At 41.3% G+C, this 27,252-nt stretch overlaps 1 protein-coding gene across 1 annotated transcript in view; it reads right to left on the reverse strand.

Annotated features, from left to right (window-relative positions):
- NAALAD2 (N-acetylated alpha-linked acidic dipeptidase 2) overlaps positions 1 to 20,018 on the reverse strand; it is a 49,251-nt gene extending 29,233 nt beyond the window's left edge. Inside the window, exons 1-6 of the mRNA XM_052661994.1 lie at positions 19,937 to 20,018; positions 18,922 to 19,033; positions 10,705 to 10,891; positions 9,228 to 9,329; positions 8,207 to 8,332; positions 4,150 to 4,336 (exon numbers count right to left, since the gene is read on the reverse strand). Coding sequence (XP_052517954.1) covers positions 4,150 to 4,336; positions 8,207 to 8,332; positions 9,228 to 9,329; positions 10,705 to 10,891; positions 18,922 to 19,033; positions 19,937 to 20,018 — 796 coding nt within the window. The remainder of the gene's footprint in view (positions 1 to 4,149; positions 4,337 to 8,206; positions 8,333 to 9,227; positions 9,330 to 10,704; positions 10,892 to 18,921; positions 19,034 to 19,936) is intronic.
- Between the last annotated feature and the right edge of the window lie 7,234 nt (positions 20,019 to 27,252).

Raw genomic sequence — 27,252 nt, forward strand, 5'->3', positions numbered from 1 at the left:
AAAGTGAAAGAGGAGAGTGAAAAAGTTGGCTTAAAGCTCAACATTCAGAAAACTAAGATCATGGCATTCGATCCCATCACTTCATGGCAGATGGGGAAATAGTGGAAACAGTAGCTGACTTTATTCTGGGGGGCTCCAAAATCACTGTGATGGTGATTGCAGCCATGAAATTAAAAGATGCTTACTCCTTGGAAGGAAAGTGATGACCAAACTAGACAGCATACTGAAAAGCATAGACATTACTTTGCCAACAAAGGTCCATCTAGTCAAAGCTATGGTTTTTCCAGTAGTCAAATATGGATATGAGAGTTGGATTATAAAGAAAGCTGAGCACTGAAGACTTGATGCTCTTGAATTGTGGTTTTGGAGAAGACTCTTGAGAGTCCCTTGATCTGCAAGGAGATCCAAACAGTCCATCCTAAAGGAAATCAGTCCTGAATATTCATTGGAAGGACTGATGCTGAAGCTGGAGCTCCAATACTTTGGCCACCTGATGCGAAGAACTGACTCACTGAGAAAGACCCTGATGCTGGGAAAGACTGAAGGCAGAGGGAGAAGGGGAGGACAGAGGATGAGATGGTTGGATGGCATCACTGACTTGACGGACATGAATTTGAGTAAACTCCGGGATTGATGATGGACAGGGAAACCTGGTGTACTATAGTCCATGGGGTTGCAAAGAGTCAGACACAAGTGAGTGACTAAACTAAGTGGTATTGGGAATAAGTGAAAATTTCTTACTCAAATAATAACAATATTCTCCTTAAAGGAAGGTGAAAAGTATTGTCAGGCTTAAATTCTAATTGGGACTTGTGGTTTCAGCCAAAATAGAGTTTTCTAGAGCATTAAAACAACTATCTTAGAAAAAAGAGAGGTTTCAAACAAGTTACATCAGATTCCACTTTAAGAAACTGAAAAAATAAGAGCAAATGAAGCAAAAATGAGCAGGAGAAAGGATATATCCTACTAAAGAGCAGAAATGTTAGAAATAGAAAACAGACAAATGATAGAAATTACAATGAAATCCAAAGCTGGTTCTCTGAGTGGATTAACAAAATTGATAAATCCCTTGCAAGACATATCAAGAACAGAAAAGAGATATAAACCATCAATATCAGAGAGAATAGCACTCCAGTACCTTCAGAAAAGAAAGAGAGAGAGAGAAGAAAGGAAGAATATTACAAACAACTATATGCCTATAAATTTAACAAGTTAGATGAAATGGACAAAATCTTAAACTAGCAAATCTCACTCAAGATTAAATACATAACGTAAACAGCCATATACCTACTGAAGAAATTTAATTTGCAGTTAAACACATTCCTACCAACAAAATACCAGGCCCATATCGATTCACTGAAAGATTCCACATCATGCCATGTCACACTCAGTTGTTCAGTCACATCTGACTCTTTGCAACCCCATGGACTGTAGCCCACCAGGCTTCTCTCTCCATGGAATTCTCCAGGCAAGAATACTGGAGTGGGTTGCCATCTCCTCCTCCAGGGGATCTTCCCGACCCAGGAATCAAACCTGCATCTCTGGCGTCTCTTGCATTGGTAGGTGGATTCTTTACCACTGAGCCACATTTACAGACAAAATCAAACCCATTCTACATAAACACTTGCAGAAAAATGAAGAAGATGAAGTAATTTTTAATTCATTCCATGAAGTCAATGTTACTGCTACCAAAATGAGACAGAAAAACTACAAGAAAGTAAACTGATAGGACAATATCCATTATTATTAAAGACATTCTTAGCAAAATTTTTAGCACAAATCCAGTAATATACCAATATTACGTAAAAGAATAATACAATGAGGACTTCCCTGGTGGTCCAGTGGTTAAGAATCCACCTGCCAGTGCAGCAGCAAGAGTTCAGTGCCTGGTCCAGGAAGATCACACATGCTGCAGCTACACCCTTGTGTTACAACTACTGAGCCTGAGTGCCACGACTGCTAAAGCTCATGTGCCTAGAGTCTGTGCTCCACAATGAGAAGGCGTTGCAATGTGAAGCTTCTGCACTGCAACTTCAGAGTAGTCCCCATCATTGCAACTAGAGAAAGCCTGCACACAGCCATGAAGACTCAGAGTAGTCATAAACAATTTTTTTTTTTAAAGAATGTTCCATTAGAGTTTATCCCAGGTTGTTTTGGTTTAACACTCAAAAATCAATCTGGGGAATTTCCTGGTAGCCTAGTGGTTAGGATTCTGTCTTTACAAGCATGGCCTGGCTTTAATACCTTATTTGAAAACATCCAATAAGCTGCACGGGGTGCACCCCCCCCAAATCAATATGTATAATTGAAGAAAAACATAGATAAGAACAATTTAAGATCATTTCATTAGGTACAGTAAAAGAATCTGACAAAATTCAGTACACATTGCTAGTCAAATGAGATAAATGTGCTAAGATAAAAATTCATAGCACTTTAAGATAGAAGTGAACTTCCTCAATCTGATAAAAAAGAATCTATAAAATCTGAAAGAAAAAAAAAAAAACCCTATAGCTAAGATCCTACTTAACAGAGAAAGGCAGGGACAGTCTTTGAGGCAGAAACATGGCAACGATATCTGCTCTAACAACTTTTTACAGCAATGTTCTAGAGGTACCAGATACTACAATAAGGAAAGAAAAAGAAAAGGCATCCAAAATAGAAACAAAGAAATAAAACTCTCTTTATGTGCATATGACATGATCACCTATACAAAAGCTGATGGAATCCACAAAAACCTAGCAGAACTAATTACTGATAAGTTTACGGAATATAAAATCAATATACAAGATCAGTATGTTTCCTCTAGAAACAACATTTCCATTTACTAACAACGGCCAACTGGAAATCGAAATTTAAAATGTAATTTAAAAAAGAATAACACTATGAAATTACTATGGATAAATGTGAAAAAAGATACACATGGCCTGTACAGTGAAACAACAAATGCGCTGAAAGTTATGGATACCTAAGTAAATCGAGAGCTGTACCACGTTTATGGGTCAGAAGATCCCATATTTTAAAATATCAATTTTCCCAAAACTGACTTATAGATTTAATTCAACCTCAATCAACTTCCCAGGAGACTTTCTGGTAGAAATTGATAAGCCAGTTCTAAAATTCATATGGGAAGGAACCAGAATAGCTACCAAAACTTTGAAAAAGAATTGTAACTTGGAGACTTTCATATCGATTAGACTGTAAAGTTAAAAAGATCAACCATACTAAGTGCTGGCAAGGATGCAGCAAATGGAACATTCACACACTGCTGCTAGAATGCAAAATGGTACAACCACTTTGGAAAACAATTTGAAAATCATCTATCATGTTATCCATCCATGCCATTTCAATTCATTTACTCAAAAAAGACAAAAGTATATATATATATATATATATATATATATATATATAAAGACATGCATACAACTGTTCGTAGCAATTTTATGTGTAATAGCTCCAAAACTTAAAGCAATCTAAATTCCCAAGAAAAAGTAAACAAATAAACAAACTGTAGAGTATCCATTCAATGGAATACCATTCAACAACCATGACAGAAAGAACTGAACTATTGACACAGACATCAGCATGGCTGAAGCTCAAAATAATTATACTAGACAGAAGGCAAATCAATGGTTCCTAGGGATTGGCAGGGAGGGAGTGGGGTTGAGAGGAAGGCATCACAGAAAGATGAGATGAAACTTTTCAGGGTAATGGACACGTTCATTATCTTGATTGTGGATACGGTTACACAAATGTGAAAACCTTTCACATTTTACATATTAAATCACACAATATCATTGATATTTTCAAAAATAAAAATATGTGATCTATACAAAAATAAAATCATTACACAATTCAGAAACCCTAAGTTCTAGTTTAAGAATAGTATTACTCTGGACATGTGTTCTTCAACCTCTACTAAAGGCAGAAGAGAACTGAACTGTCTGTTCCCTCCTCCACGTCCACACCTCATGGAAACTTAAAGCTGAAATAGTAAAAGGGAAATTTTTTTTAAATTCCTAGCAGTAGCAATCCGAAATACAATTGTGCACAATTTTAATGGTATTCTATAGATGCTTACTTTTACACCTTCTTTAAGGACAAGTAATATTTTTGCAAAAATGAGTGGGCCATAACAGGCTCATCTATTACCTTTAGCTGGATAGCCTGGAGTGAGGGGGTCACCAGCACCGTCCAGATTTAACACATTCCCTCTCTGGGCTGCAGTTCCAGGAAGGTTCCACCCTTTGGGATATGGCTGTACCCCAGGAGCAGAGTAGTCAGAGGGATCTGAGTACAAGATGATTCCCTTGGCTCCTGCCAACACGGCATTTTTAACCTGCAGGGGCAAGAAGCAATCCATAATGTAGAAATGGCAAAAGTCTGACTTACCCATGTAAGATAAAACCAATTTAATAACATAAGGAAACTTGCACACTTTTATTATCAAACTGGTAACAATCAGTTCTTTTTGGCTTGAATACGATTTCTGACTAGGTAGACTTAACAACTCGCATTTATTTAACATAACCCCAAACAAGTTATTACCTTTTCTGTGAAGCATTCCTATTATACCTAAAACTGAAAAATTAATGCCTCTCTTTTCTACACATCTTCTATATTGTGTATATGATTATATTACAAGATGGATCAAAGCATTAAAAAATAACTTTTAAACATCTTTCTTCTCTACTACTATTTTTGAGAACAAGGACCTTGTCTAACTCACTTTAACTATCTACCCCTCAGTGTTTGGGCTTCCCAGGTGGCTCAATGATAAAGAATCTGCCTGCAATGGAGGCAACACACATGTGGGTTCTATTCCTGGGCCGGGAAGATCCCCTGGAGGAGAGCATGGCAACCCACTCCAGTATTCTTGCCTGGAAACTCCCATGGACAGAGAAGATTGCTGGGCTACAGTCCACTGGATCACAAAGAGGTGGACATGACCAAGGCAACTGAGCACGCACACTCTCCAACGGTTGGAACATCATAGACTTCAGTTCAGTTCAGTCGCTCAATCATGTCTAACTCTTTGCGACCCCATGAACCGCAGCATGCCAGGCCTCCCTGTCCATCACCAACTCCCGGAGTTCACTCAGACTCACGTCCATCGAGTCAGTGATGCCATCCAACCATCTCATGCTCTGTCATCCCCTTCCCCTCCTGCCCTCAATCTTTCCCAGCATCAGGGTCTTTTCCAATGAGTCAGCTCTTCACATCAGGTGGCCAAAATACTGGAGTTTCAGCTTCAACATCAGTACCAATGAACACCCAGGACTGATCTCCTTTAAGATGGACTGTTCAGATCTCCTTGCAGTCCAAGGGACTCTCAAGAGTCTTCTCCAACACCACAGTTCAAAAGCATCAGTTCTTCAGTGCTCAGCTTTCTTTATAGTCCAACTCTCACATCCATACATGACCACTGGAAAAACCATAGCCTTGACTAGACGGACCTTTGTTGGCAAAGTAATGTCTCTGCTTTTCAATATGCTGTCTAGCTTGGTCATAACTTTCCTTCCAAGGAGTAAGCATCTTTTAATTTCATGGATGCAATCACCATCCGCAGTGATTTTGGAGCCCAGAAAAATAAAGTCAGCCACTGTTTCCACTGTTTCCCCATCTATTTGCCATGAAGTGATGGGACTGGATGCCATGATCTGAGTTTTCTGAATGTTGAGCTTTAAGCCAACTTTTTGACTCTCCTCTTTCACTTTCATCAAGAGGCTCTTTAGTTCTTCTTCACTTTCTTCCATAAAGGTGGTGTCATCTGCATATCTGAGGTTATTGATATTTCTCCCAGCAATCTTGACTCCAGCTTCTGCTTCCTCCAGACCACAGACTTAAGATGATGTAAATGTCTGTGGAGCTAAGAAAGCTAATTTAAAATTCTACACAGGTGAAGTCCCTGGTGGTCCAGTGGTTAACATTCTATCATCTCACTGCAGAGAGCCGGGGCAGAAGAGAAGAGAAAGAAAAGAAGAAAATCTACCCCGAACTTAGTGTCTGAAACATAGCCCAGTGTTTTTTAAAATATTTTTCTAACAATTCAAACTGACCACAAATAGGAAAATGTATCCTGTAAGATACTGAATTATTGATTACTAGAAGTAGTATAATGAAAGATAGATAACCATCAATCAGCTAAAACACTTCCCAGTATTGAGACAAAGATGAGATAAAGTAATATCTGATAAAACTTTTCTGAAGTACAAATCTATGATGCCCATCAAACTTTTGAAATAATGTACAACTGATCCTTGAATAATGCAGGGTTAATCCAAGAATAATTTAGGCTTGGCCCTCTGTATTCTCCGTTTGTCTGCATCTGTGGTTTTAACCAGCCTTTGACCTTGTAGAAACTGTGTGAATGGGTGCAGAGTTTCCCATTCCTGTTCAACTCTTTGCGACCCTGTGGACTGTAGCCTGCCAAGCTCCTTTGTCCATGGGACTTTTTAGGTAAGAATACTGGAATTGGTTGCCCTTTTCTACTCCAGGAGATCTTGACCCAGAGACTGAACCCATACCTCCTGTGTGTCTGCTGCATTAGCAGGCCGCTGAGCCACCTGGGAAGCCCATGTAGTACCTGTATAATACTATTATTAACTATTGAAAATATCCAGGTACAAGCAGACTCACATAGTTCAAACCTATGTTGTCACAGATTTGAGTCAACTGTACACTATGATTTAGCCATTCAGCTTCTAGGAGTGAATCTAAATTACAAAAATCCTCATACAAATGTTCAAGTACATATGGACAAAGATGCTCACAACATAAATATTTGTAATAGCAACAAATTTAAGACAAGACAAGTGGAATGGTTAAATAAATTGCCTAATAATTCTGTGAAATATTACATAGCCATCTAAAATGATGAGGGAGGAACTTCCCTGATGGTCCAGTGGCCAAGACTCGGAGCTCCCAATGCAGGGAGTCCAGGCGTGATCCCTGGTCAGGGAACTAGATCCCACATGCTGGTTATGAGAGCTCAAGCACCACGACTAGAGATCCCATGTGCTGCAACTAAAACTTGGTGAAGTGAGCGAAGTCGCTCAGTCGTGTCCGACTCTTTGTGACCCCATGGACTGTAGCCTACCAGGCTTCTCTGTCCATGGGATTTTCCAGGCAAGAGTACTGGAGTGGGTTGCCATTTCCTTCTCCAGGGGATCTTCCCAATCCAGGGATCGAACCCAGGTCTCCTGCATTGCAAGCAGACGCTTTACCCTCTGAGCCACCAGGGAAGCTCAAACGTGGTACAGCCAAACAAATAAAGATATTTACAAAATGAGGTATTTACTTAATAAGCAGTTACAAGAAATTACTCAGTACCAGTAACTATCCTAAGTGCTTTCAAATGTAAGGTTGATAAATCCTACTGTGGATTCTAGGAGATTAATGTTATTATTAGCATTCCTATTTCACATAAGAAGAAACACTGGCACAGAGAGGTTAAGTAACTTGCTCACAGGAGAAGATCTAGAGCACAGGGAATCCGCACCAGACGGGAAGCCAGGTTACACAGATCTAACACCCTATACTCTTAACCATCTTACTATATAACTCAGTGTGCTGACCTCTGAGTTATCATTGAGTGAAAAAGTAAATTTACACAATATGTAGTGTCTGATGCCCTCTTTGTGAAAGAAAAAAGAAGAAATTACGTAAAATGAGTATATGAAGACATACATTCATATTTCACAAAATCAGGCCTGAAAAGACCTATTAAGAATTGATTACGTCTGGGCAATGAATGAATTGAGGAACATATGGATTTTCATTTTTTAGTTTATCTAAAATTTCATCATTTTAATAAAAAAACAACATAGCTTTGGTAATAAAACTAAGAAGAATAATTTCCCTTTCTAGATACGCAAGATAGCAAAAACAACAATGACAAAAGACAAGCAAACAAATAAAACCCCAGGATTTTTCTGTGCAACCATGAAAATAACAAATTTATAAATATATATATATGGCAATTTTGGAGAAGGAAATGGCAACCCACTCAAGTATCCCTGCTTGGAGAATCCCATGGACAGAGGAGCCTGGTGGGCTGCAGTCCATAGGGTTGCACAGAGTCGGACACTACTCAGTGACTAAATCAACCAACAGCAATTTTTGGAAACCATAACGCAAATGATGTAAATCATCTCTATTTACTGGTTATATATTATTTTTCCCTTTAGAAAAGCAAATAACAAAGTACTTTGTTTCCTCTGAAGATTCTCCCATATCTGGCAATAACAATCTTTCCAGTGCAGTTGATGTTCATCTCTCTTTCTAGTTTGAAAAAGTCTTCAGTACGAGCATAGTTCACATATACAAGCTCCCCCTGTTGGAAATAAAAATAAAAACAAACAACAGCAAATATACAAAACACTGCTAAAGAGAAAACCAAAGTAGCTGTTTGCTCCCTAATACTGCATTATAATAAAAAGTTATCTTTCTTGTCTTGGGCTTAATAAACAGACCCATGCTAATTCTGGAGAAGTCTTTTAAAATATTTCAGTATCCTCAAAGTTAAAAAAAAAAGAGGCAATATGTAAAACATTTAAACAGTGTTTAAATGTTTGAAGAAATTACTAGTGTACACTGAGCTATAGGGAATACTATAAATAAAAGTAGCTATGTTATTTCCAACCATGGTATTTATTTCCAACCATGGTATTAAGAACTTCTGTGGTATGATTTATCAATTCAGATCTATAAATCTATAACAAAGTCAGACAATGGACAAAGGAAAAAAGTTTGAAAACTATCTACTGCCCTTACTGAATTAAGACATGGGCAGCAGTTTCTGAGTTATTTCAAAGAATGGCATGTGTTTATCAGGGTCTGATTCTCAAGTATTTCTTTTCTAAAAATTGCTTTTAGGGAGGTTATGTAGAGGAGGGCTTCCCTGGTGGCTCAGAGGTTAAAGTGTCTGCCTCCAATGCGGGAGACCTGGGTTTGATCCCTGGGTCGGGAAGATCCCCTGGAGAAGGAAATGGCAATCCACTCCAGTATTCTTGCCTGGGTAATCCCATAGACAGAGAAGCCTAGTAGGTTACAGTCCATGGGGTTGCAAAGAGTCAAACACGACTGAGCGACTTCACCTTACCTCATGTAGAGGATGGAGTCTCAAAGTATGAATTAACATGTATGATCCACCTAATTTTCTTGGTTTTAGTCCTTTACACAGGTATTTTTATATAAAAGTTGAAAGAACTGAGTGTCTTTTATTTTACCTCTGGCACGCCTGGGGGTGAAAAGGCATTATAGGGTGGTACAATATTCTTAACATTCTCATATCCATCTGGTGGTGGCTCAACGTATGATGTATTGAAAATCTAGCAAGAATTGAAACACATGAAGTTAGAAACATTTCTGATTGCTATTAAAGAATAATGCATTTTGTGGGCAAAAGGCCTCAATAGATATTTCTTTAAAGATGACATACAGATGGTGAACAGGCACATGAGAAGATGCTCAACACTGCTAAGCAACAGAGAAATGTAAAACAAATGCTAGAAAAGGTGGAGAGAAAAAGGAACCCTCCTGCACCATTAGTGGGAATGTAAATTGGTACAGCCACTACACAGAACAGTATGGAGGCTCCTTAAAAAACTAAAAATAGAGCTACTGTATGATCTAGCAAGTCTACTTGTGGGCATATATACAGAAACTACAAAAACTCTGATTTGAAAAGGTACATGCACCGAAATATTTGATACAGCACAATTTACAATAGCTAAGACATGCAAACAAGCCATGTGCCCATTAACAGACAGCTGGTTTAATAAGATTCACGTGCCCATTAACAGACAACTGGTTCAATAAGATTTGGTTTACATATACAATGGAATATTACTCAGCCATAAAAGAGTATTAATATTAAATATTGCCATTTCCAAGCAAGAGGGATAGATCCAGAGAATATCATACTAAGTGAAGTCAGAGACACAAATACATCACTTTTATTTGGAATCTAAAAAATAACATGGATCCATCTATATACAAAAGAGAAAGGTTTACAGACACAGAAAACAACATGATTACTAAAGAAGAAAGGTATGTGCTTTCTCAGTCGTGTCCAACTCTGCGACCCCATGGACTGTAGCCCACCAAGCTCCTCTGTCCATGGGATTCTCCAGATAAGAACACTGGAGTGGGTTGCCATGCCCTCCTCCAGGGAATCTTCCCAACCCAGGGATCAAACCCAGGTCTGCCACGTTGCAAGCAGATTCTTTACCATCTGAGCCACCAGGGAAGTAATGGGGAAAGGAATAAAATAGGAGTATAGGATTAACAATTCCCGGGTGGCTCAAGTGGTAAAGAATCTACCTGACAACACAAGAGACTCAGGCAGGAGACACATGTTTGATCCTTGGGTTGGGAAGATCCCCTGAAGGAGGAAATGGCAACCCACTCCAGTGTTCTTGCCTGGAGAATCCCATGGCCAGAGCATCCTGCCAGAGTATGAGCCATTGGGTCAGAAAGAGTCAGACACAGCTGAACCAACTTAGCATGCACTACAGGATTAACAGATACACTAACAGATACATTAACAAGTAGGGAAGTAATGAAGATTTACTGTATAACACAGGGAACAATATTCAATAAATTATAATAATCTATAATGGGAAATAATCTGAAAAAAACTTACATAAAACGGAATTGCTTTGCTGTACACCTGAAACTAATACAATATTGTAAATCAGTCACCTCAATTCCTTGTTCATCTATGACTGATATGTAGTTGGCATTTGTCTCATTAGGGTAAGACAAGAGAACATCATAGTGCACCAACTCGGCTGAATCCAGTCCAAATTTCTTCCACTGGTTTTGGATTTTCTTGGCAAGCAATAAATTTTGTTCTGTTCCTGCCAGATGAGGTAGCTTTGTAAATGAACTGAAATGAAAATAAAATTAAAGTGGGATTCAAAGACTATATTCAGAAAATGTCCTAAGAACTCTTTTAGATCCATAACTCATATTTTAGACATTAAGCATCATTTCTATAACCAAGATATAAAAAACACAGCTAGGGATTTCTAGATATGCCAGTTTTTAAACATTTGTATGTAACTGCAGTTTTCACATTGTGCTTGCAGGGAATATGCTATGCACAGGCCTGTACTATAACTAACAGGTCTTCTTTGAAAAATTAAGAATGACTTTCTCATCACCCCCAGGTGAAGGGCTGGGAGCAGTAAAAAGTACAACATGGTAAGACATCTTGAAAACAAGATGCTGAAGTACTGATGTGACTGATGGAAAACCAGTAACCAAAGCCTTGAGGGGGTTGCTGAGAAAGGGCGTCACTAGCTGAAGGGCTAAACAGAACCATAAAAGGCCTGAAGGATTGACATCTGAGACTAAAGAACAGATATCTCGAGAGCACAAACAAGGAAGGAGAAGTTAACAAGAAAAGGCCTGCAAGGATTAGGATCTGGGCTTTTGCCTGAGAATGGCATCAGCCCCCTGATCCCCGCTTCATTTCTGAGTCTTCTTCTTCCTTATTCTTCTGCGGCTCCGCTCCCTCGGGTCTGTTCATTGTTGAGCTGGTCCCGACAGTGCTTCCTCAGAAAAGAACACATCCCGTGCTGAACACAGTCAGCAGGGATTCAGGGACGAGCAAACGCGATGGAAGGATGGCACATCCATATGCCACCGGTGCTAACTTCTTGCTGCTTATCAGGAAGTGAAGATATTCTCAAACTAAGATCATCATCTTTGCCAGACACCAGTCGGGCAGGTGTGCTAGCATGCACTTTTGGTGCTGTTTTCAAGCTACTGTACACAGTAGTTTATTTATCCCATTGAAGTTCAAGTTCATGCATCTCTATGTTTATATTTCCAAATGCTCAGTACTTGCCTGTTATCCAGGAATTACATAATTCAGATTTGCTGAACTAAGTTTAGGCAATGATCTCTTGGTTCTGAGTCTAAATGATTCGCAACAGTTAAGTAACTTCACAAGCATAGTTTCAAATGAAATTCACTTTGCTTGAGGTAAATATTTTAAAAGTTTCCCAAACCCCCTCCCTCCGTAAGTAGAGCAATTATACTTCTATACACTGGTGTTTTAGTCAATCACAGAACAACCAAAAAAGGCAGACAGTAAAGCAAAATCAGTACTTACTGAAAATGTACTATATGCTAGTAACCTGATGAGGTATTTCACATGGGCTTTCTGATTTAATCCTAACCACCCTTTTTCCACTGTCTGCATTTTGCAAATACGGAAACAGAGAGCAGTTAAATAAGTTGCTTATAATTTAATAGGGCTTCCCTCATAGCTGAGTCGGTAAAGAATCTGCCTACAGTGCAGGAGACCTGGGTTTGATTCCTGGGTCCGGAAGATCCGTTGTGGAATTAAATCATTCATCTGATCATACTGATCAACTGCTTAAAATCCTTCTATGGCTTCTTATATTCTGCATTATAAAGTTCGCATTGGACCCTTTTTTTCATCTGATCCACTTTCCAGTGGATCACTTTCCACTTTCTCACCACTCACCTTATAAACTTCTTCACTCTTATCATTTAATATGCTAATTGGTCTCCTAAAATCACCACACATTTTAGCCTTTGCACAAGATCTTCTCTTAGACAAAAGTATCATCCTACTTACGTAAATATCCCTGTACACCACTCCTAGTCATTTACCTTCCCCACCTGTAAGCTATTAACTGTTCTTTATGATACTTCAATCATTTTCTTTTCTGTGAAGCTTTCCACATCTATTATCATTAAATCAAAGCTGCAAGTTACTGATATTTAATACATACAATATTTGTGGGGGAGGGGGGAAGTATCGGGACTTCCCTTGTGGTCCAGTGATTAATAATCCACCTTCCCACACATGCATTTTGACTTAAAGCATTCCTGATAGGAAGCCTCAAAGGGCCAAACCAGTTGCTGACAATCCAAAACAAAGGTCTTGAATAGAGAGACCCATGAAGGGAAAGTGAAGAAAAATAAAAAGAATCCGCTTTGCAATGCAATAATGCCAGTTTGATCCCTGGTCAGGGAACTAAGATCCCACGTGCCATGGGGCAACTAAGCCCACACACCACAACTAAAGAAGCCCCCATGATGCGGAAAGAGGCTGTGGGCTGCAACTGAGACCCGATGCAATCAAACAAAATAAACTAACTTTTTTAAAGAAGTATTTATGTGTTTTTAGACAGAAGTTTTTGCATGCACAAGAAAACCACCGGGGCTGGGGGATATTTAAAATTTTACTTCCTATAATTCACTATTGTTTTATTTCCTTTAGTGAATAAATAATATTCTTACAATTGAGGGGGGGTAAGGTAAGTATATTCCCTTCATTTAAGGTGAAGTATTAATCATTAAGGTTTGCCTCCCCCCTTTTCATTAACCCACTGAAATGAAAGAAGTGCAAAAAAAAAAAGCATCAGGGAACAACTTTACTGAATTTCTCCTTATGGTCCCAAAACGAGCATTGCAGCTCCACACACATCATATATACATGTTACAATGTTCAGGAGAAGTTATTTCCTCTTTTGTGTTTCTTTTAACAGAGGAAAACTTTGTAGTGGATCTCAACTAAATTTTTATCCTGTTTTATCAGTCATAATATGGTCATATGCACGCATATGGGTGCTTGCTCAGTCGTGTCCAACTCTTTGCAAGCCGGTGGACTGCAGCCCACCAGGTTCCTCTGCCCATGGAATTTTCCAAGCAAGAATACTGGAGTGGGTTGCTATTTCCTCCTCCAGAGGATCTTCCTGACCCAGAGATTGAACCCGCTTCCCTTGTGTCTCCTGCATTGGCAGGTGGATCTACTGAGTGCATCCCTAGGGCTTTCCTGTTTGCTCAGATAGTAAAGAATCCACCTGCAATGCAGGAGACCGGGGTTCGATCCCTGGATTGGGAAGCTCCCCAGGGGAAGGAAATGGCAACCCACTCCAGTATTCTTGCTTGGAGAATTTCATGAACAAAGGAGCCTAGCAGGGACTGGACCACAGCCCATGAGGTCATAAAGAGTTGGACACGACTGAGCAACTAACACACACAGTACATCCCTACAATGAATGAAGAGATTAAAAGACTCTTTCTAATTGGCTCACAAATTCAATGCAATTTTAATCAAAGTCCCAACACGCAATTTTTTCTTTGGTAAGAATTGAGAAGTTGATTTTAAAACTTATTTGAAAATGAAAATAAAATAGTCAAAGCAATCTTTAAAAAGCAAAATATGTAGGATTAACTCTATCTCATTTTACTCAACTTACTATTAAGCTATACCCAACAAGACAACATGGTACTGAGATTAACAGATCAACAGAAGAAAATATTTTGCTGACAAAGGTCCATATACTCCAAGCTGTGGTTTTTGCAGTCATGTACCAACGTAAGAGTTGGACCATAAAGAAGGCTGAACAATGAAGAATTGATGTTTTCGGACTGTGGTGCTGGAGAAGACTCTTGAGAGCCCCTTGGACAGCAAAACCAAAGGAAATCTTAAAGGAAATCAACCCTGAATATCCACTGGAAGGACTGATGCTGAAGCTGAAGCTCCAATATTCTGGCCACTTAATGCAAAGAGCTGACTTATTGGAAAAGACCCTGGTGCTGGAAAAGATTGAAGGCGGGAGAAGTGGGTGACAGAGGATAAAATGGTTGGATGGCATCATCGACTCAATAGACCCAAGTCTGAGCAAACTCCAGGAGACGGTGAAGGACAGGGAAGCGTGGTGTGCTGCAGTACATGGGGCTGAAAAGAGTCAGACATAACTGAGTGACACAACAACAGAAGAAACTATAACATCCAGAAACAAGCCATTATGGTCAAGTGATTTTAGTCAAAGATATCAAAGCTATTCAAAAGGGAAAGGAAAGTTTTTTAAACAAATCTTATAGGAATAATTACATATTTGTATTTAGAAAATGATCAACTAATATCATACTACACATAAAAATTACCTTGAAGTGGACCACTGACCTAAATATGCAGCCTACAATCATAAAACTTCAAAAATAATCTTCACAACTTCTCATAGGCTAGATTACATAGAACACAAAAGTATGAAACATAAGACAAAAATTGTTCAATTGGACTTTATCAAAATTTAAAATCACTGCCCTATATAAACTCCACTACATCGAAAAAGCAACAGAGTTCCAGAAAAACATCCATTTCTGCTTTATTGACTATGCCAAAGCCTTTGAGTGTGTGGATCACAATAAACTGTGGAAAATTCTGAAAGAGATGGGAATACCAGACCACCTGACCTGCCTTTTGAGAAACCTGTATGCAGGTCAGGAAGCAACAGTTAGAACTGGACATGGAACAACAGAGTGGTTCCAAATAGGAAAAAGAGTACGTCAAGGCTGTATATTGTCACCGTGCTTATTTAACTTATATGCAGAGTACATCATGAGAAATGTTGGACTGGAGGAAGCACAAGCTGGAATCAAGATTGCCGGGAGAAATATCAGTAACCTCAGATATGCAGATGACACCACCCTTATGGCAGAAAGTGAAGAAGAACTAAAGAGCCTCTGGATGAAAGTGAAAGAAGAGAGTGAAAAAGTTGGCTTAAAGCTCAACATTTGGAAAACTAATATCATGGCACCCAGTTCCATCACTTCACGGCAGATAGATAGGGAAACAGAGGAAACAGTGGCTGACTTTATTTTTGGGGGCTCCAAAATCACTGCAGACGGTGATTGCAGCCATGAAATTAAAAGATGCTTACTCCTTGGAAGGAAAGTTATGACCAAGCTAGATAGCCTATTCAAAAGCAGAGACATTACCTTGCCAACAAAGGTCCCTCTAGTCAAGGCTATGGTTTTTCTAGTAGTCATGTATGGATGTGAGAGTTGGAGTGTGAAGGAAGCTGAGCGCCGAATAATTGATGGTTTTGAACCGTGGTGTTGGAGAACACTCTTGAGAGTCCCTTGGACTGCAAGGAGATCCAACCAGTCCATTCTAAAGGAGATCAGTCCTGGGTGTTCTTTGGAAGGACTGATGTTGAAGCTGAAACTCCAGTACTTTGGCCACCTGATGCAAAGAGTTGACTCATTGGAAAAGACCCTGATGCTGGGAGGGAGTAGGGGCAGGAGGAGAAGGGGACGACAGAGGATGAGATGGCTGGATGGTGTCACTGACTCGATGGACATGAGTTTGAGTAGACTCTGGGGGTTGTTGATGGACAGGGAGGCCTGCCATACAGCAGTCCATAGAGTTGCAAAGTGTCAGACATGACTGAGCGACTGAACTGGACTGATCCATACAACAGAATAATACTCAGCAATAAAAAGCAATGTACTCCACAGACACAATGAACAACCTGGCTGAATTCCAAAATCATTGATTATGCTGAGTGAAAGACACAACAGAGCACATACTGTATGATTCTATCTATATAAAATATTAGAAAATAAAAAGGAATCCATAGAGAGTGAAGGAGGAATAAACCCCAAAGCCTTGATATAATTTTTCTGTCTCTTGATTGAGGAGGAGGTTGGCTGAGTGTATTATACATATGTCAATACTCTCAAATTGTAAGCTTTATATGGATGCAGTATATTTTATGGAAATTCAGCTCAGTTTAGTTCAGTCGCTCAGTCGTGTCCAACTCTTTGCAACCCCATGGACCACAGCATGCCAGGCCTCCCTGTCCATCATCAACTCCTGGTGTTTGCCCAAACTCATGTCCATTGAGTCAGTGATGCCATCCAACCATCTCATCCTCTGTCATCCCCTTCTTCTCCTGCCCTCAATCTTTCCCAGCATAAGAGTCTTTTCAAATGAGTCAGCTCTTCGCATCAGGTGGCCAAAGTATTGGAGTTTCTGCTTCAGCATCAGTCCTTCCAATGAATATTCAGGACTGATTTCCTTTAGGATGGACTGGTTGGATCTCCTTGCAGTCCAAGGGACTCTCAAGAGTCTTCTCCAACACCACAGTTCAAAAGCATCAATTCTTCAGCGCTCAGCTTTCTTTACAGTCCAACTCTCACATCCATACACGACCATTGGAAAAACCATAGCCTTGACTAGATGGACCTTTGTTGGCAAGGTAATGTCTCCGCTTTTTAATATGCTGTCTAGCTTGGTCATAACTTTCCTTCCAAGGAGTAAGCGTCTTTTAATTTCATGGCTGCAGTCACCATCTGCAGTGATTTTGGAGGCCCCCCAAAATAAAGTCAGCCACTGTTTCAACTATTTGCCAACTGTTTCCCATCTATTTGCCAAGAAGCGATGGGACCAGATGCCATGATCTTAGTTTTTTGAATGTTGAGCTTTAAGCCAACTTTTTCACTCTTTTATCTCAGTTTCATCAAGAGGCTTTTTAGTTCCTCTTCACTTTCTGCCACAAGGGTGGTGTCATCTGCATATCTGAGGTTATTGGTATTTCTCCTGGCAATCTTGATTCCAGCTTGTGTTTCATCCAGCCCAGCATTTCTCCTGTTGTACTCTACACATAAGTTAAATAAGCAGGGTGACAATATACAGCCTTGACATACTTCTTTTCCTTTTAGGAATCAGTCTGTTGTGCCATTTCCAGTTCTAACTGTTACTTCCTGACCTGCATACAGATTTCTCAAGAGGCAGGTCAGGTGGTCTGGTATTCCCATCTCTTTCGGAATTCTCCACAGTTTACTGTGATCCACACAGTCAAAGGCCTTGGCGTAGTCAATAAACCAGAAATGGACGTTTTTCTGAAACTCTCTTGCTTTTTTGATGATCCATCGGATGTTAGCAATTTGATCTCTGGTTCCTCTGCCTTTTCTAAAGTTAGCTTGAACATCTGGAAGTTCACAGTTCACGTATTACTGAAGCCTGGCTTGGAGAATTTTTAGCATTACTTTACTAGCGTGTGAGATGAGTATATTTGTGCAGTAGTTTGAACATTCTTTGGCATTGCCTTTTTTAGGATTGAAATGAAAACTGATGTTTTCCAGTCCCGTGGCTACTGCTGAGTTTCCTAATTTGCTGGCATATTGAGTACAGCACTTTCACAGCATCATCTTTTAGTATTTGAAATAGCTCAACTGGAATTCCATCACCTCCACTAGCTTTGTAGTGATGCTTCCTAACGCCCACTTGACTTCACATTCCGGGATGTCTGGCTCCAGGTGAGTGATCGCACTATCGTGATTATCTGGGTCGTGAAGATGTTTTTGTACAATTCTTCTGTGTATTCTTGCCATCTCTTCTTAATATCTTCTGCTTCTGTTAGGTCCATACCATTTCTGTCCTTTATCGGGCCCATCCTTGCATGAAATGTTCCCTTGGTATTTCTAATTTTCTTATACTTCAATAAAACTTTTTTTTTTTCTTTAGTGAGATAAATGTCACAATAGCTGTCTTCAAGAACTTCATGATCACTCCCCTGAATGTCATTCTTTTTCTTGCTAAGACACTGGGGGTTGTGCACTGATCCTTTTGCTTTCATTCTGTCCTTTTCATGTTCCTTAATTTTGTAGATGGGACAAAGGTTTAATTTGTGGTGAGCGGAATCTGAAACTTTAATCTCTTTCTCTCTAAATCAAAGTTTACCACCATCTGAGTCTTCCTGATAGAATGTGACATTTAAATAAATTCCTTGATTAAACCCAGGCCTGGGGAACAGAGAGTAACATTCAGCTGCCCTCCAAAGTACATGAAGTTGGAACGTCTCTTAATAAAGAAACCAAAGACTTTTTTTACACATGAAGTCAGGGAAGAAAGATTTCCGCAACATTCAAATAGATTTTACTCTAAGAGTGGTATGCTGCTGCTGCTGCTAAGTCACTTCAGTCGTGTACGACTCTGTGCGACCCCATAGTCGGCAGCCCACCAGGCTCCCCAGTCCCTGGGATTCTCCAGGCAAGAACACTGGAGTGGTATAAAGGGACATTTAAACTACCAGGAGTTAATATGACATTATTTTTAAGATCAATTATTCAAAACCAACTTACCGAAGAAATGATTTTATATTATCAGCTTTCATCTCAGATATCAGTTTCCACCTTAAATTCTGGTGACTGTCTGCTGAAGTGGCCGTATCTTTGAGGGGCTTACTAAGCCAACCTGTGTGGGGTGGGGGTGGGGGACAGATACAGAGACATATGCATATTACATACACAATAAGTGCTTTTGACTTTTATAAAAATTAAAAGTCCCCCCACCCCAAAATTCAAAAAACAACAGCAACAACAATTCAAACTAAATGCAGAAAACCTTCAAATTCCGCTGTGTAATTCTGAGTTGGTTAAAGGAGTTTTAGATGAGAGAGAATCTTGTCATTTTCCCCGTGTTATGTATTAGAGCACAGGCCTCTATCTTTCTTGTTCTCCCACGGAGGTCTGCTTCACAACTCAGCGGCCAACACACGGGGAGGATTCACCAGAGATTTTTGCAATAAATGATCACAGAAGGGCAGTTACAAGTTTCAACTCTTGGAAACGAAACAATCTCTTTGACCCCTGCGAATAATGGCAACTTTAAATTTTCTTTACAACGGCTCTTAACAGTACCCTGAGTGAGTGAAAGGTGCTCAGTCGTGCCTGACTCTTTGCGACCGCATAGACTGCCCAGTCCATGGAGTTCTCCAGGCCAGAATCCTGGAGTGGGTAGCCGTTCCCTTCTCCAGGGGATCTTCCCAACCCAGGTCTCCCACATTGCAGGTGGATTCCTTACCGTCTGAGCCAACAGAGAAACCCAAGAATCCTGGTGTGGGTAGCCTATCCCTTCTCCAGTAAATCTTCCCAACCCAGGGATGGAACCGGGGTCTCCTGCATTGCAGGCGGATTCTTTACCAGCTGAGCCACCAGGGAAGCCCCGAGCTCGGCATGCCAGAATGCATCGTGTTCGGCTTCCAATCGGGCTGGGACGCGGCGCCGCGGCCGTCCCCGCAGGCTGTGGGGCTTCTCTCCACGCAGGCCGCAGGGTGGAGGGGCGCCTGGCGCCCGGGGCAGGGGTCGGCACACTTACCCACTGTAAATCCAGCCAGGAAGGACGCCAGCGCTGCGGCCAGGAATATCCACAGGTACTGTCGGCGCCCGGACGGAGCCATGGCTTCCTCGGGCCGCAGCTGGAGGCGCTGGCCGCGGGGGCGCGCCGCGGGCGCGCGGGCGAGCCGGGGGCGCGCGGCCGGGCGCGCGCGGGCCCCCCAGGCGGCCGCCCAGCGCGGGCCCCGCCCGCCTCCGCGCGGCTCCGAAGGCGGAGGGACGCGCGCCCCGAGCTGCCGGTCCCTGCGGTCGCCCGGGGGCCTCGACGGGGCAGAGGTGACCCTGCGGGGGGAGCAGACATGCTTCTTGGTGGCAGGCTCCGTCCACTCTGTCCACCCCGGGCAAAGTCTGCGTTCGCGGGGAGGCCGCTGAGAAATGCCCCTAAGAAACTCTGCTTACCAACTTCTTTCCAGAAACTGCCGAATTTCCGAATTTCGGTAGTCAAATATATTTAACCACAGCTCTGTCTTCCCTGTTGATTACCCCCTGACGAAATCTAATTTCTAACTGCTCACGCTTGGGAAGCATCTCTGGTTCTGCCTGCTCGGTGATAAAGCATCAATTTCTGTCTTTCTTTCTTTTTTAATGCTTATATTTTATGTTTATTCATTCAAATATTGTATATAGGCACCACTGTACTAACATGTATGTGGTAACACATTCAGAAAAATAAACATTTTTTAATTTTAATTTGGGCTTCCCTGGTGGCTCAGAGGTTAAAGTGTCTGCCTCCAATGCAGGAGACCTGGGTTCGATCCCTGGGACCGGAAGATCCCCTGGAGAAGGAACTGGTAACTCACTCCAGTATTCTTGCCTGGAGAATCCCATGGTTGGAGAAGCCTGGTAGGCTGCAGTCCAAGGATGAGATAAATTTAAACAAAAATAAAGTCCTACTCTTTTTTTCCTTATAGGCTAATTGACTATGATGTGCTTTGTTTGGGATTTCTATTTTCCATTTTGATAACATCTATCTGTTATCTTCCCGGTGGCTCAGTGGGTAAAGAATCTGCATGCAATGTTGGAGACACAGGATATACAGTTTCAGTCTGTGGGTCAGGAAGCTCCCCTGGAGAACGGAATTGCAACCCACTCCAGTATGCTTGCCTGAAAAATCCCATGGACAGAGGAACCTGGCAGGATACAGTCCAAAGAGTCACAAAGAGTTGGACACAGCTAGGCACACTCACTCCTATAAGCTTTCATGCAGAACGCCTTTTTGGGCTTCCCTTGTGGTTCAGCTGGTAAAGATCCACCTGTAATGTGGGAGGCCTAGGTTCGATCCCTGGGTTGGGAAGATCCCCTGGAGCAGGCCAGTATTCTGGCCTGGAGAATTCCATGGACTACAGTCCTTGGGGGCTCAAAGAGTTGGACATGACTGAGCGACTTCAGTTTTACTTTCATCTGTATTGAGGCCTTGGTTGATATTCACATTCTACACAAACTAGCAATTTTCAAGTAATTTTAACACATCAGTTTCTTAACCACATACAACATGGAAACTGTTGGGATTTTCTTTTCTTTTCCTTTACCAGAACAAGTCTCCAAATGTTTGTAACTGTCAGTTTCTTCTGCAACTGGGGGTGTCCCCCATCTCACTAGAATGTTGCTGTTTAGTTGCTAAATCCTGTCTGGCTCTTTTGGGACCCCATGGGCTATAGCCTGCCAGGCTCCTCCGTCCAAGGGATTTCCCAGGCAAGAATACCAGAGTGGGTTGCCATGAATGTTACAGGTTCCAATTAATAAGATTAACCACTGAAAGTGCCTTGCATCCTAGCTGATGCTAGTTTCTTGTCATCCTCCCTGATCTCTCCCTCCAGTCCTGTTTACCCTAGCATATCTCTTTAAAAGTGATATCAAGGTTTGCAAAGCAGCCTTCCTTGTAATCAGGATGCCTGAATCCACCCTTTTTTTATTCTGGAGGCAATCTTTAGATATTTGTGACTGGATTCCTCCTATCCAAAGCAGTTTTGCTGCCAGAGCAACGGTGCCCACTGAGTAGAACATTAAAAGGATAGTATATCTCCTGTTATGAAACAGAGCAGGATACTGTTGGGCTTTGGGGTACAAATCTTTTCTGTGTCCTCCATTTCTTATTTGTAGAAAGTCGGCTTCATTCAGCCTCTGTGACCTTCCCTGAGTTCCAAAGGGCAGGTTCAAACTGTTGGCTCCAATACTTTGGCCATCTGATGCGAAGAGCAGACTCATTGGAAAAGACCCTCATGCTGGGAAAGATTGAGGGCAGAAGGAGAAGGGGACAACAGAGGATGAGATGGCTGGATGATAGTGGAGGACAGGGAAGCCTGGTGTGCTGCAGTCCAGGGGGTCGCAAAGAGTCTGAAACTCAAGGACTGAACATCAGCAATCTAAGGAAGGGAGGAAATACAGAAACAAGGGAGGACAGTCTAGAAACAAGAGTGCCGCCTTGGGGCAGATTCCTGGTTTCTCTGGAACCTATGTTAGATACATAAGAATACCTTTACATTCTTCTGAGACCCCTACCCAGGTGAAGTGAAAAGTGAAAGTGAAGTCGCTCAGTCGTGTCCGACTCTTTGTGACCCCGTGGACTGTAGCCCACCAGGCTCCTCTGTCCATGGGATTCTCCAGGCAAGAATACTGGAGTGGGTTGCCATTTCCTTCTCCAGGGGATCTTCCCAACCCAGGGATTGAACCCCGGTCTCCTGCACTGCAGGCAGATGCTTTAACCTCTGAGCTACCAGGGAAGCCATAGCGGCAACTCCTGGAACTTATGTTATATACAGAACAATACCTTTACAGTCTTCTGAGACCCCCACTCAGGTGGAGGATGGCAACTTCTGCCCGAGGGCCAGATCTCTGCAGCCCACCCTGCTACCTCACCACCAACCGATCAGCACAAAGCCACACACCTGTAGCCCTCACCCCAAATGTGACCCATACAAACTTCTTCCCCAGATAAATGGGGAATTTGGTGGTTTTTGAGAATGAGCTGCCTATTCCCCTTGCTTTTGCTCTTCTTTAGTCACTCAGTCATGTCCAGCTTTTTGCTACTGCATGGACTTTAGAATGCCAGGCTTCCCTGTCCAAATCTTCTCAAGTAGAAACTCTCAGGACTCAGATATTGAGTTTATAATTTGCTCCAATCATTCCCTCACAGTGCAGTCGGTAAAGAATCTGCCTGCAATGCAGGTGACCCGGGTTTCATTCCTGGGTCGGGAAGATACCCTGGAGAAGAAAATGGCAACCCACTCCAGTATTTTTGCCTGGAGAATCCCATGGGCAGAGGAACCTGGTGGGCTACAGTCCATGGGGTTGTGAGAGTCAAACATGGCTGAGTGACTAAACCACCTCCCATCAATCACTAAACCTTGTTTTACTTTTGTCTCCATAGAAATGCATCTTATTAAATACTTGATTGCCTGTATCCTATAGGCCTAACTTTAAGAGCCTGCTTGCATAAATGCTTCCTGAAATGAGTAACTGGTATGACTTTATTGTCAAAACTAAAAAACTGACCCACTGAGATAAAGCAATCTACTGACTTCTGGACTATGAAATGTCTTTAAAAATATTTCGAAGGTAGGACTGTAGGAGAGCAAAATTTGCCACCTTTGGCTCCTACACTATTTCTAGCTGAAAATCAAGGCCCCCAAAGGATCAGGAATAAGCTTTGATCTTCCCCCTAACTGCCTAAAAGAATGTAAACAGAGGAGCTAACCCAGGAATGCAGCCGTCACCATAGATAACCATAGGATAAACTCCTTGGTGTGGCAGACAGAGAGGGAGAGGCTGTTAAAATTCCTCTCTGTATCCCATTGTCTCTGCCCTACGATTTCTTTTTCTACTAATCTTTTGCTTTCTATCTCCATGTGAGTGGCCTTCCCCCCTCCCCAGCTTTGAGGTCCCCAAACCACTGCCCCCAGTGGCTTTACATGCTGCTGCTGCTAAGTTGCTTCAGTCGTGTCCGACTTTGTGCAGTCCCATAGACGGCAGCCCACCAGGCTCCTCCGTCCCTGGGATTCTCCAGGCAAGAATACTGGAGTGAGTTGCCATTTCCTTCTCCAATGCATGAAAGTGAAAAGTGAAAGTGAAGTCGCTCAGTCATGTCCAACTCTTAGCGACCCCATGGACTGCAGCCTACCAGCTTCCTCCGTCCATGGGATTTTCCAGGCAAGAGTACTGGAGTGGATGGCTTTAGCTAAGGATGGTATTTAAGGTGAGGGTTTTGACCATTTTGGGGAGTTACTCAATTCCTCTGGGTTTCTTTTGTCTATGCATGTGAGCTAGGTCACTTAGGTGTGTCTGACTCTTTGCAACCCCATGGACTAGACCACCAAGCTCCTCTGTCCATGGGATTCTCCAGGCAAGAATACTGGAGTGAGTTGCCATTTCCTCTTCCAGGGGATCTTTGCAACCCAGGGATCGAACATGCCATGTGTCTCCTGCATCTCCTGCATTAGCAGGCAGAATCTTTACCACTGAGCCCCGTGGGAAGCCCTCTCCCATATATACATGTCATTAAATTTTGTTTGAAAACAATAATAATAATAAATACATTTTGTTTGGTTTTCTCATTTTTAAGAAAAAAAATTTACTAGGTTATTTGTGAAAATTGTTTTTTCCTACTCGTATCTCAGTTTTTATAGCTAATTAAGTGTTGACTAATAGAAGAAATCAGTGTGTTAATTAACAGAGTTTCCCAATTTAATTAATCTTCCCAAATTAAAGTTAGATTATCCACTCTTTCGATGAGGCTACAGCATTTCGGATATTGTGAAAATTCTAAATATGGTCCTTGCCTTTAGAAAGCCTACAACAATGAGAAGGCAAATATTGAATACGTAATTAAACATAAAAAGTTCTAAGAAGGAGCAGTGTTACCTTAAATATGAAGGTTGTCGATGCCTTAATTGGTGGCATCTGCATTCTTTATCTTGGCAATTCATTGTATAAAGTCCAGTTAGCTAGTTCAGCAGGGCTTTGGCCTTTTCTAAAATATAGATAGAGATTCATTATTTCATCTTCTTAATTAAGCATATAAAAGAATGTTGCTATCACCGTTTCTAAGTATTAGTACTTAGATGATATTTGCTTCCTACAAAGTGCACTTAACAAAGCAACACTGTTGATGTATGCTAACCCCTTTTGGTCTTTCCTGCAGCTAAAAAATGAAGAAAAAAATGTATAGAAAACTTTTAAATATTGAAAAATCAATCTCAGTAAAACCATTATCACATTTGTTCTGCTCAATATTCAAGGGCTCTAACAAGGCAGAACTCAGTATCTTTTTCATCCATAAAGTTTAATTACTCCTGTGTGCTCAGTCATGTCCCGGGCTTTGTAATCCCATGGACTATGGCCTGCCAGGCTCCTCTGTCCATGGGATTGCCCAGGCAAGAATACTGGAGTGGGTTGCCATTTCCTTCTTAAGAGTATCTTCTCAACCCAGGGATTGAACCTGTGTTTCCTGTCTGTGTCTCTTACTTTGGCAGGTGGATTCTTTACCACTTGAGCCACCTGGAAATTGTTCCTATATAATATTTTTCCTCCTCTTCTACCATCCTAGAAGAGGTAATCTTGTAACTTCAAAGTCCAAATCCCATCAAATGGGTCACAGCAAGGTTTGAAAAAGTGTGACTTCTGTATTAATAAAGCACTATATGTACATTTCTTAAGAAACATGCCAATAATTAGGATTCTATACAAAATCAATAATTTTTAGCATCAAATTATATGTTTTGTCTGAAGATGTTGCTTTATCTTTCATAAAAGAGGGATCACCTAGATGCTCACTGTACAAATATCAGTTCAGTTCAATGAGTTGTGTCTGACTCTTTGCAACTCCATGGGCTGCAGCACGCCAGGTCTCCCTGTCCATCACCAACTTCCAAAGTTTACTCAGACTTATGTCCATTGAGTCAGTGATGCCATCCAACCATCTCACCCTGTGTTGTCCCCTTCTCCTCCCACCTTCAATCTTTCTCAGCATCAGGGTCTTTTCCAGTGAGTCAGTTCTTCTCATCAGGTGGCCAAAGTATTGGAGCTTCAGCTTTAGCATCAGTCCTTCCAATGAATATTCAGGACTGATTTTCTTTAGGATGGACCGGTTGGATCTCCCTGCATTCCAGGGGACTCTCAAGAGTCAAATCCAACACCACAGTTCAAAAGCATCAAATCTTCAGTGCCCAGCTTTCTTTATATTCATATACATATATATTTTATACATTCATATATGACTACTGGAAAGACCATAGCCTTAACTAGACAGACCTTTGTTGGCAAAGTAATGTCTCTGCTTTTTAATATGCTATCTAGGTTGGTCATAACTTTCCTTCCAAGGAGTAAGTGTCTTTTAATTTCACTGCTGCAGTCACCATCTGCAGTGATTTTGGAGCCCCCAAAATAAAGTCTGTCACTGTTTCCACTGTTTCTCCATCTATTGGCCATGAAATGATGGGACCAGATGCCATGATCTTCGTTTTCTGAATGTTGAGCTTTAAGCCAATTTTTTCACTCTCCTCTTTCACTTTCATCAAGAAGTTCTTTAGTTCTTCTTCACTTTCTGCCATAAGGGTGGTGTCATCTGCATATGTGAGGTTACTGATATTTCTCCTAGCAATCTTTATTCCAGCTTGTGTTTCTTCCAGCCCAGCATTTCTCATGATGTACTCTGCATATAAGTTAAATAGGCAGGGTGACAATATACAGCCTTGACGCACTCCTTTTCTTATTTGGAACCAGTCTGTTCCTTGTCCAGTTCTAACTATTGCTTCCTGACCTGCATACAGATTTCTCAAGAGGCAGGTTAGGTGGTCTGATATTCCCATCTCTTTCAGAATTTTCCACAGTTTGTTGTGATCCACACAGTCAAAGCCTTTGGCATAGCCAATAAAGTAGAAATAGATGTTTTTCTGGAACTCTCTTGATTTTTTGATGATCCAGCAGATGTTGACAATTTGATCTTTGGTTCCTTTGCCTTTTCTAAATCCATCTTCAACATCTGGAAGTTCACGTTTCATGTATTATTGAAGCCTGGCTTGGAGAATTTTGAGTATTACTTTGCTAGGATGTGAGCTGAGTACAATTGTGTGGTAGTTTGAACATTCTTTGGCATTGCCTTTCTTTGAGGCTGGAATGAAAACTGAGTTTTTCCAGTCCTGTGGCCACTGCTGAGTTTTCCAAATTTCCTGGCATATTGAGTGCAGCACTTTCACAGCATCATCTTTTAGGATTAGAAATAACTCTCTGGAATTCCATCACCTCCACTTGCTTTGTTCGTAGTGATGCTTCCTAAGGCCCACTTGACTTCACATTCCAGGTTGT

The sequence above is a fragment of the Budorcas taxicolor genome, chromosome 25, assembly GCF_023091745.1.
Source record: "Budorcas taxicolor isolate Tak-1 chromosome 25, Takin1.1, whole genome shotgun sequence".
NCBI classification, from domain to species: domain Eukaryota; kingdom Metazoa; phylum Chordata; class Mammalia; order Artiodactyla; family Bovidae; genus Budorcas; species Budorcas taxicolor.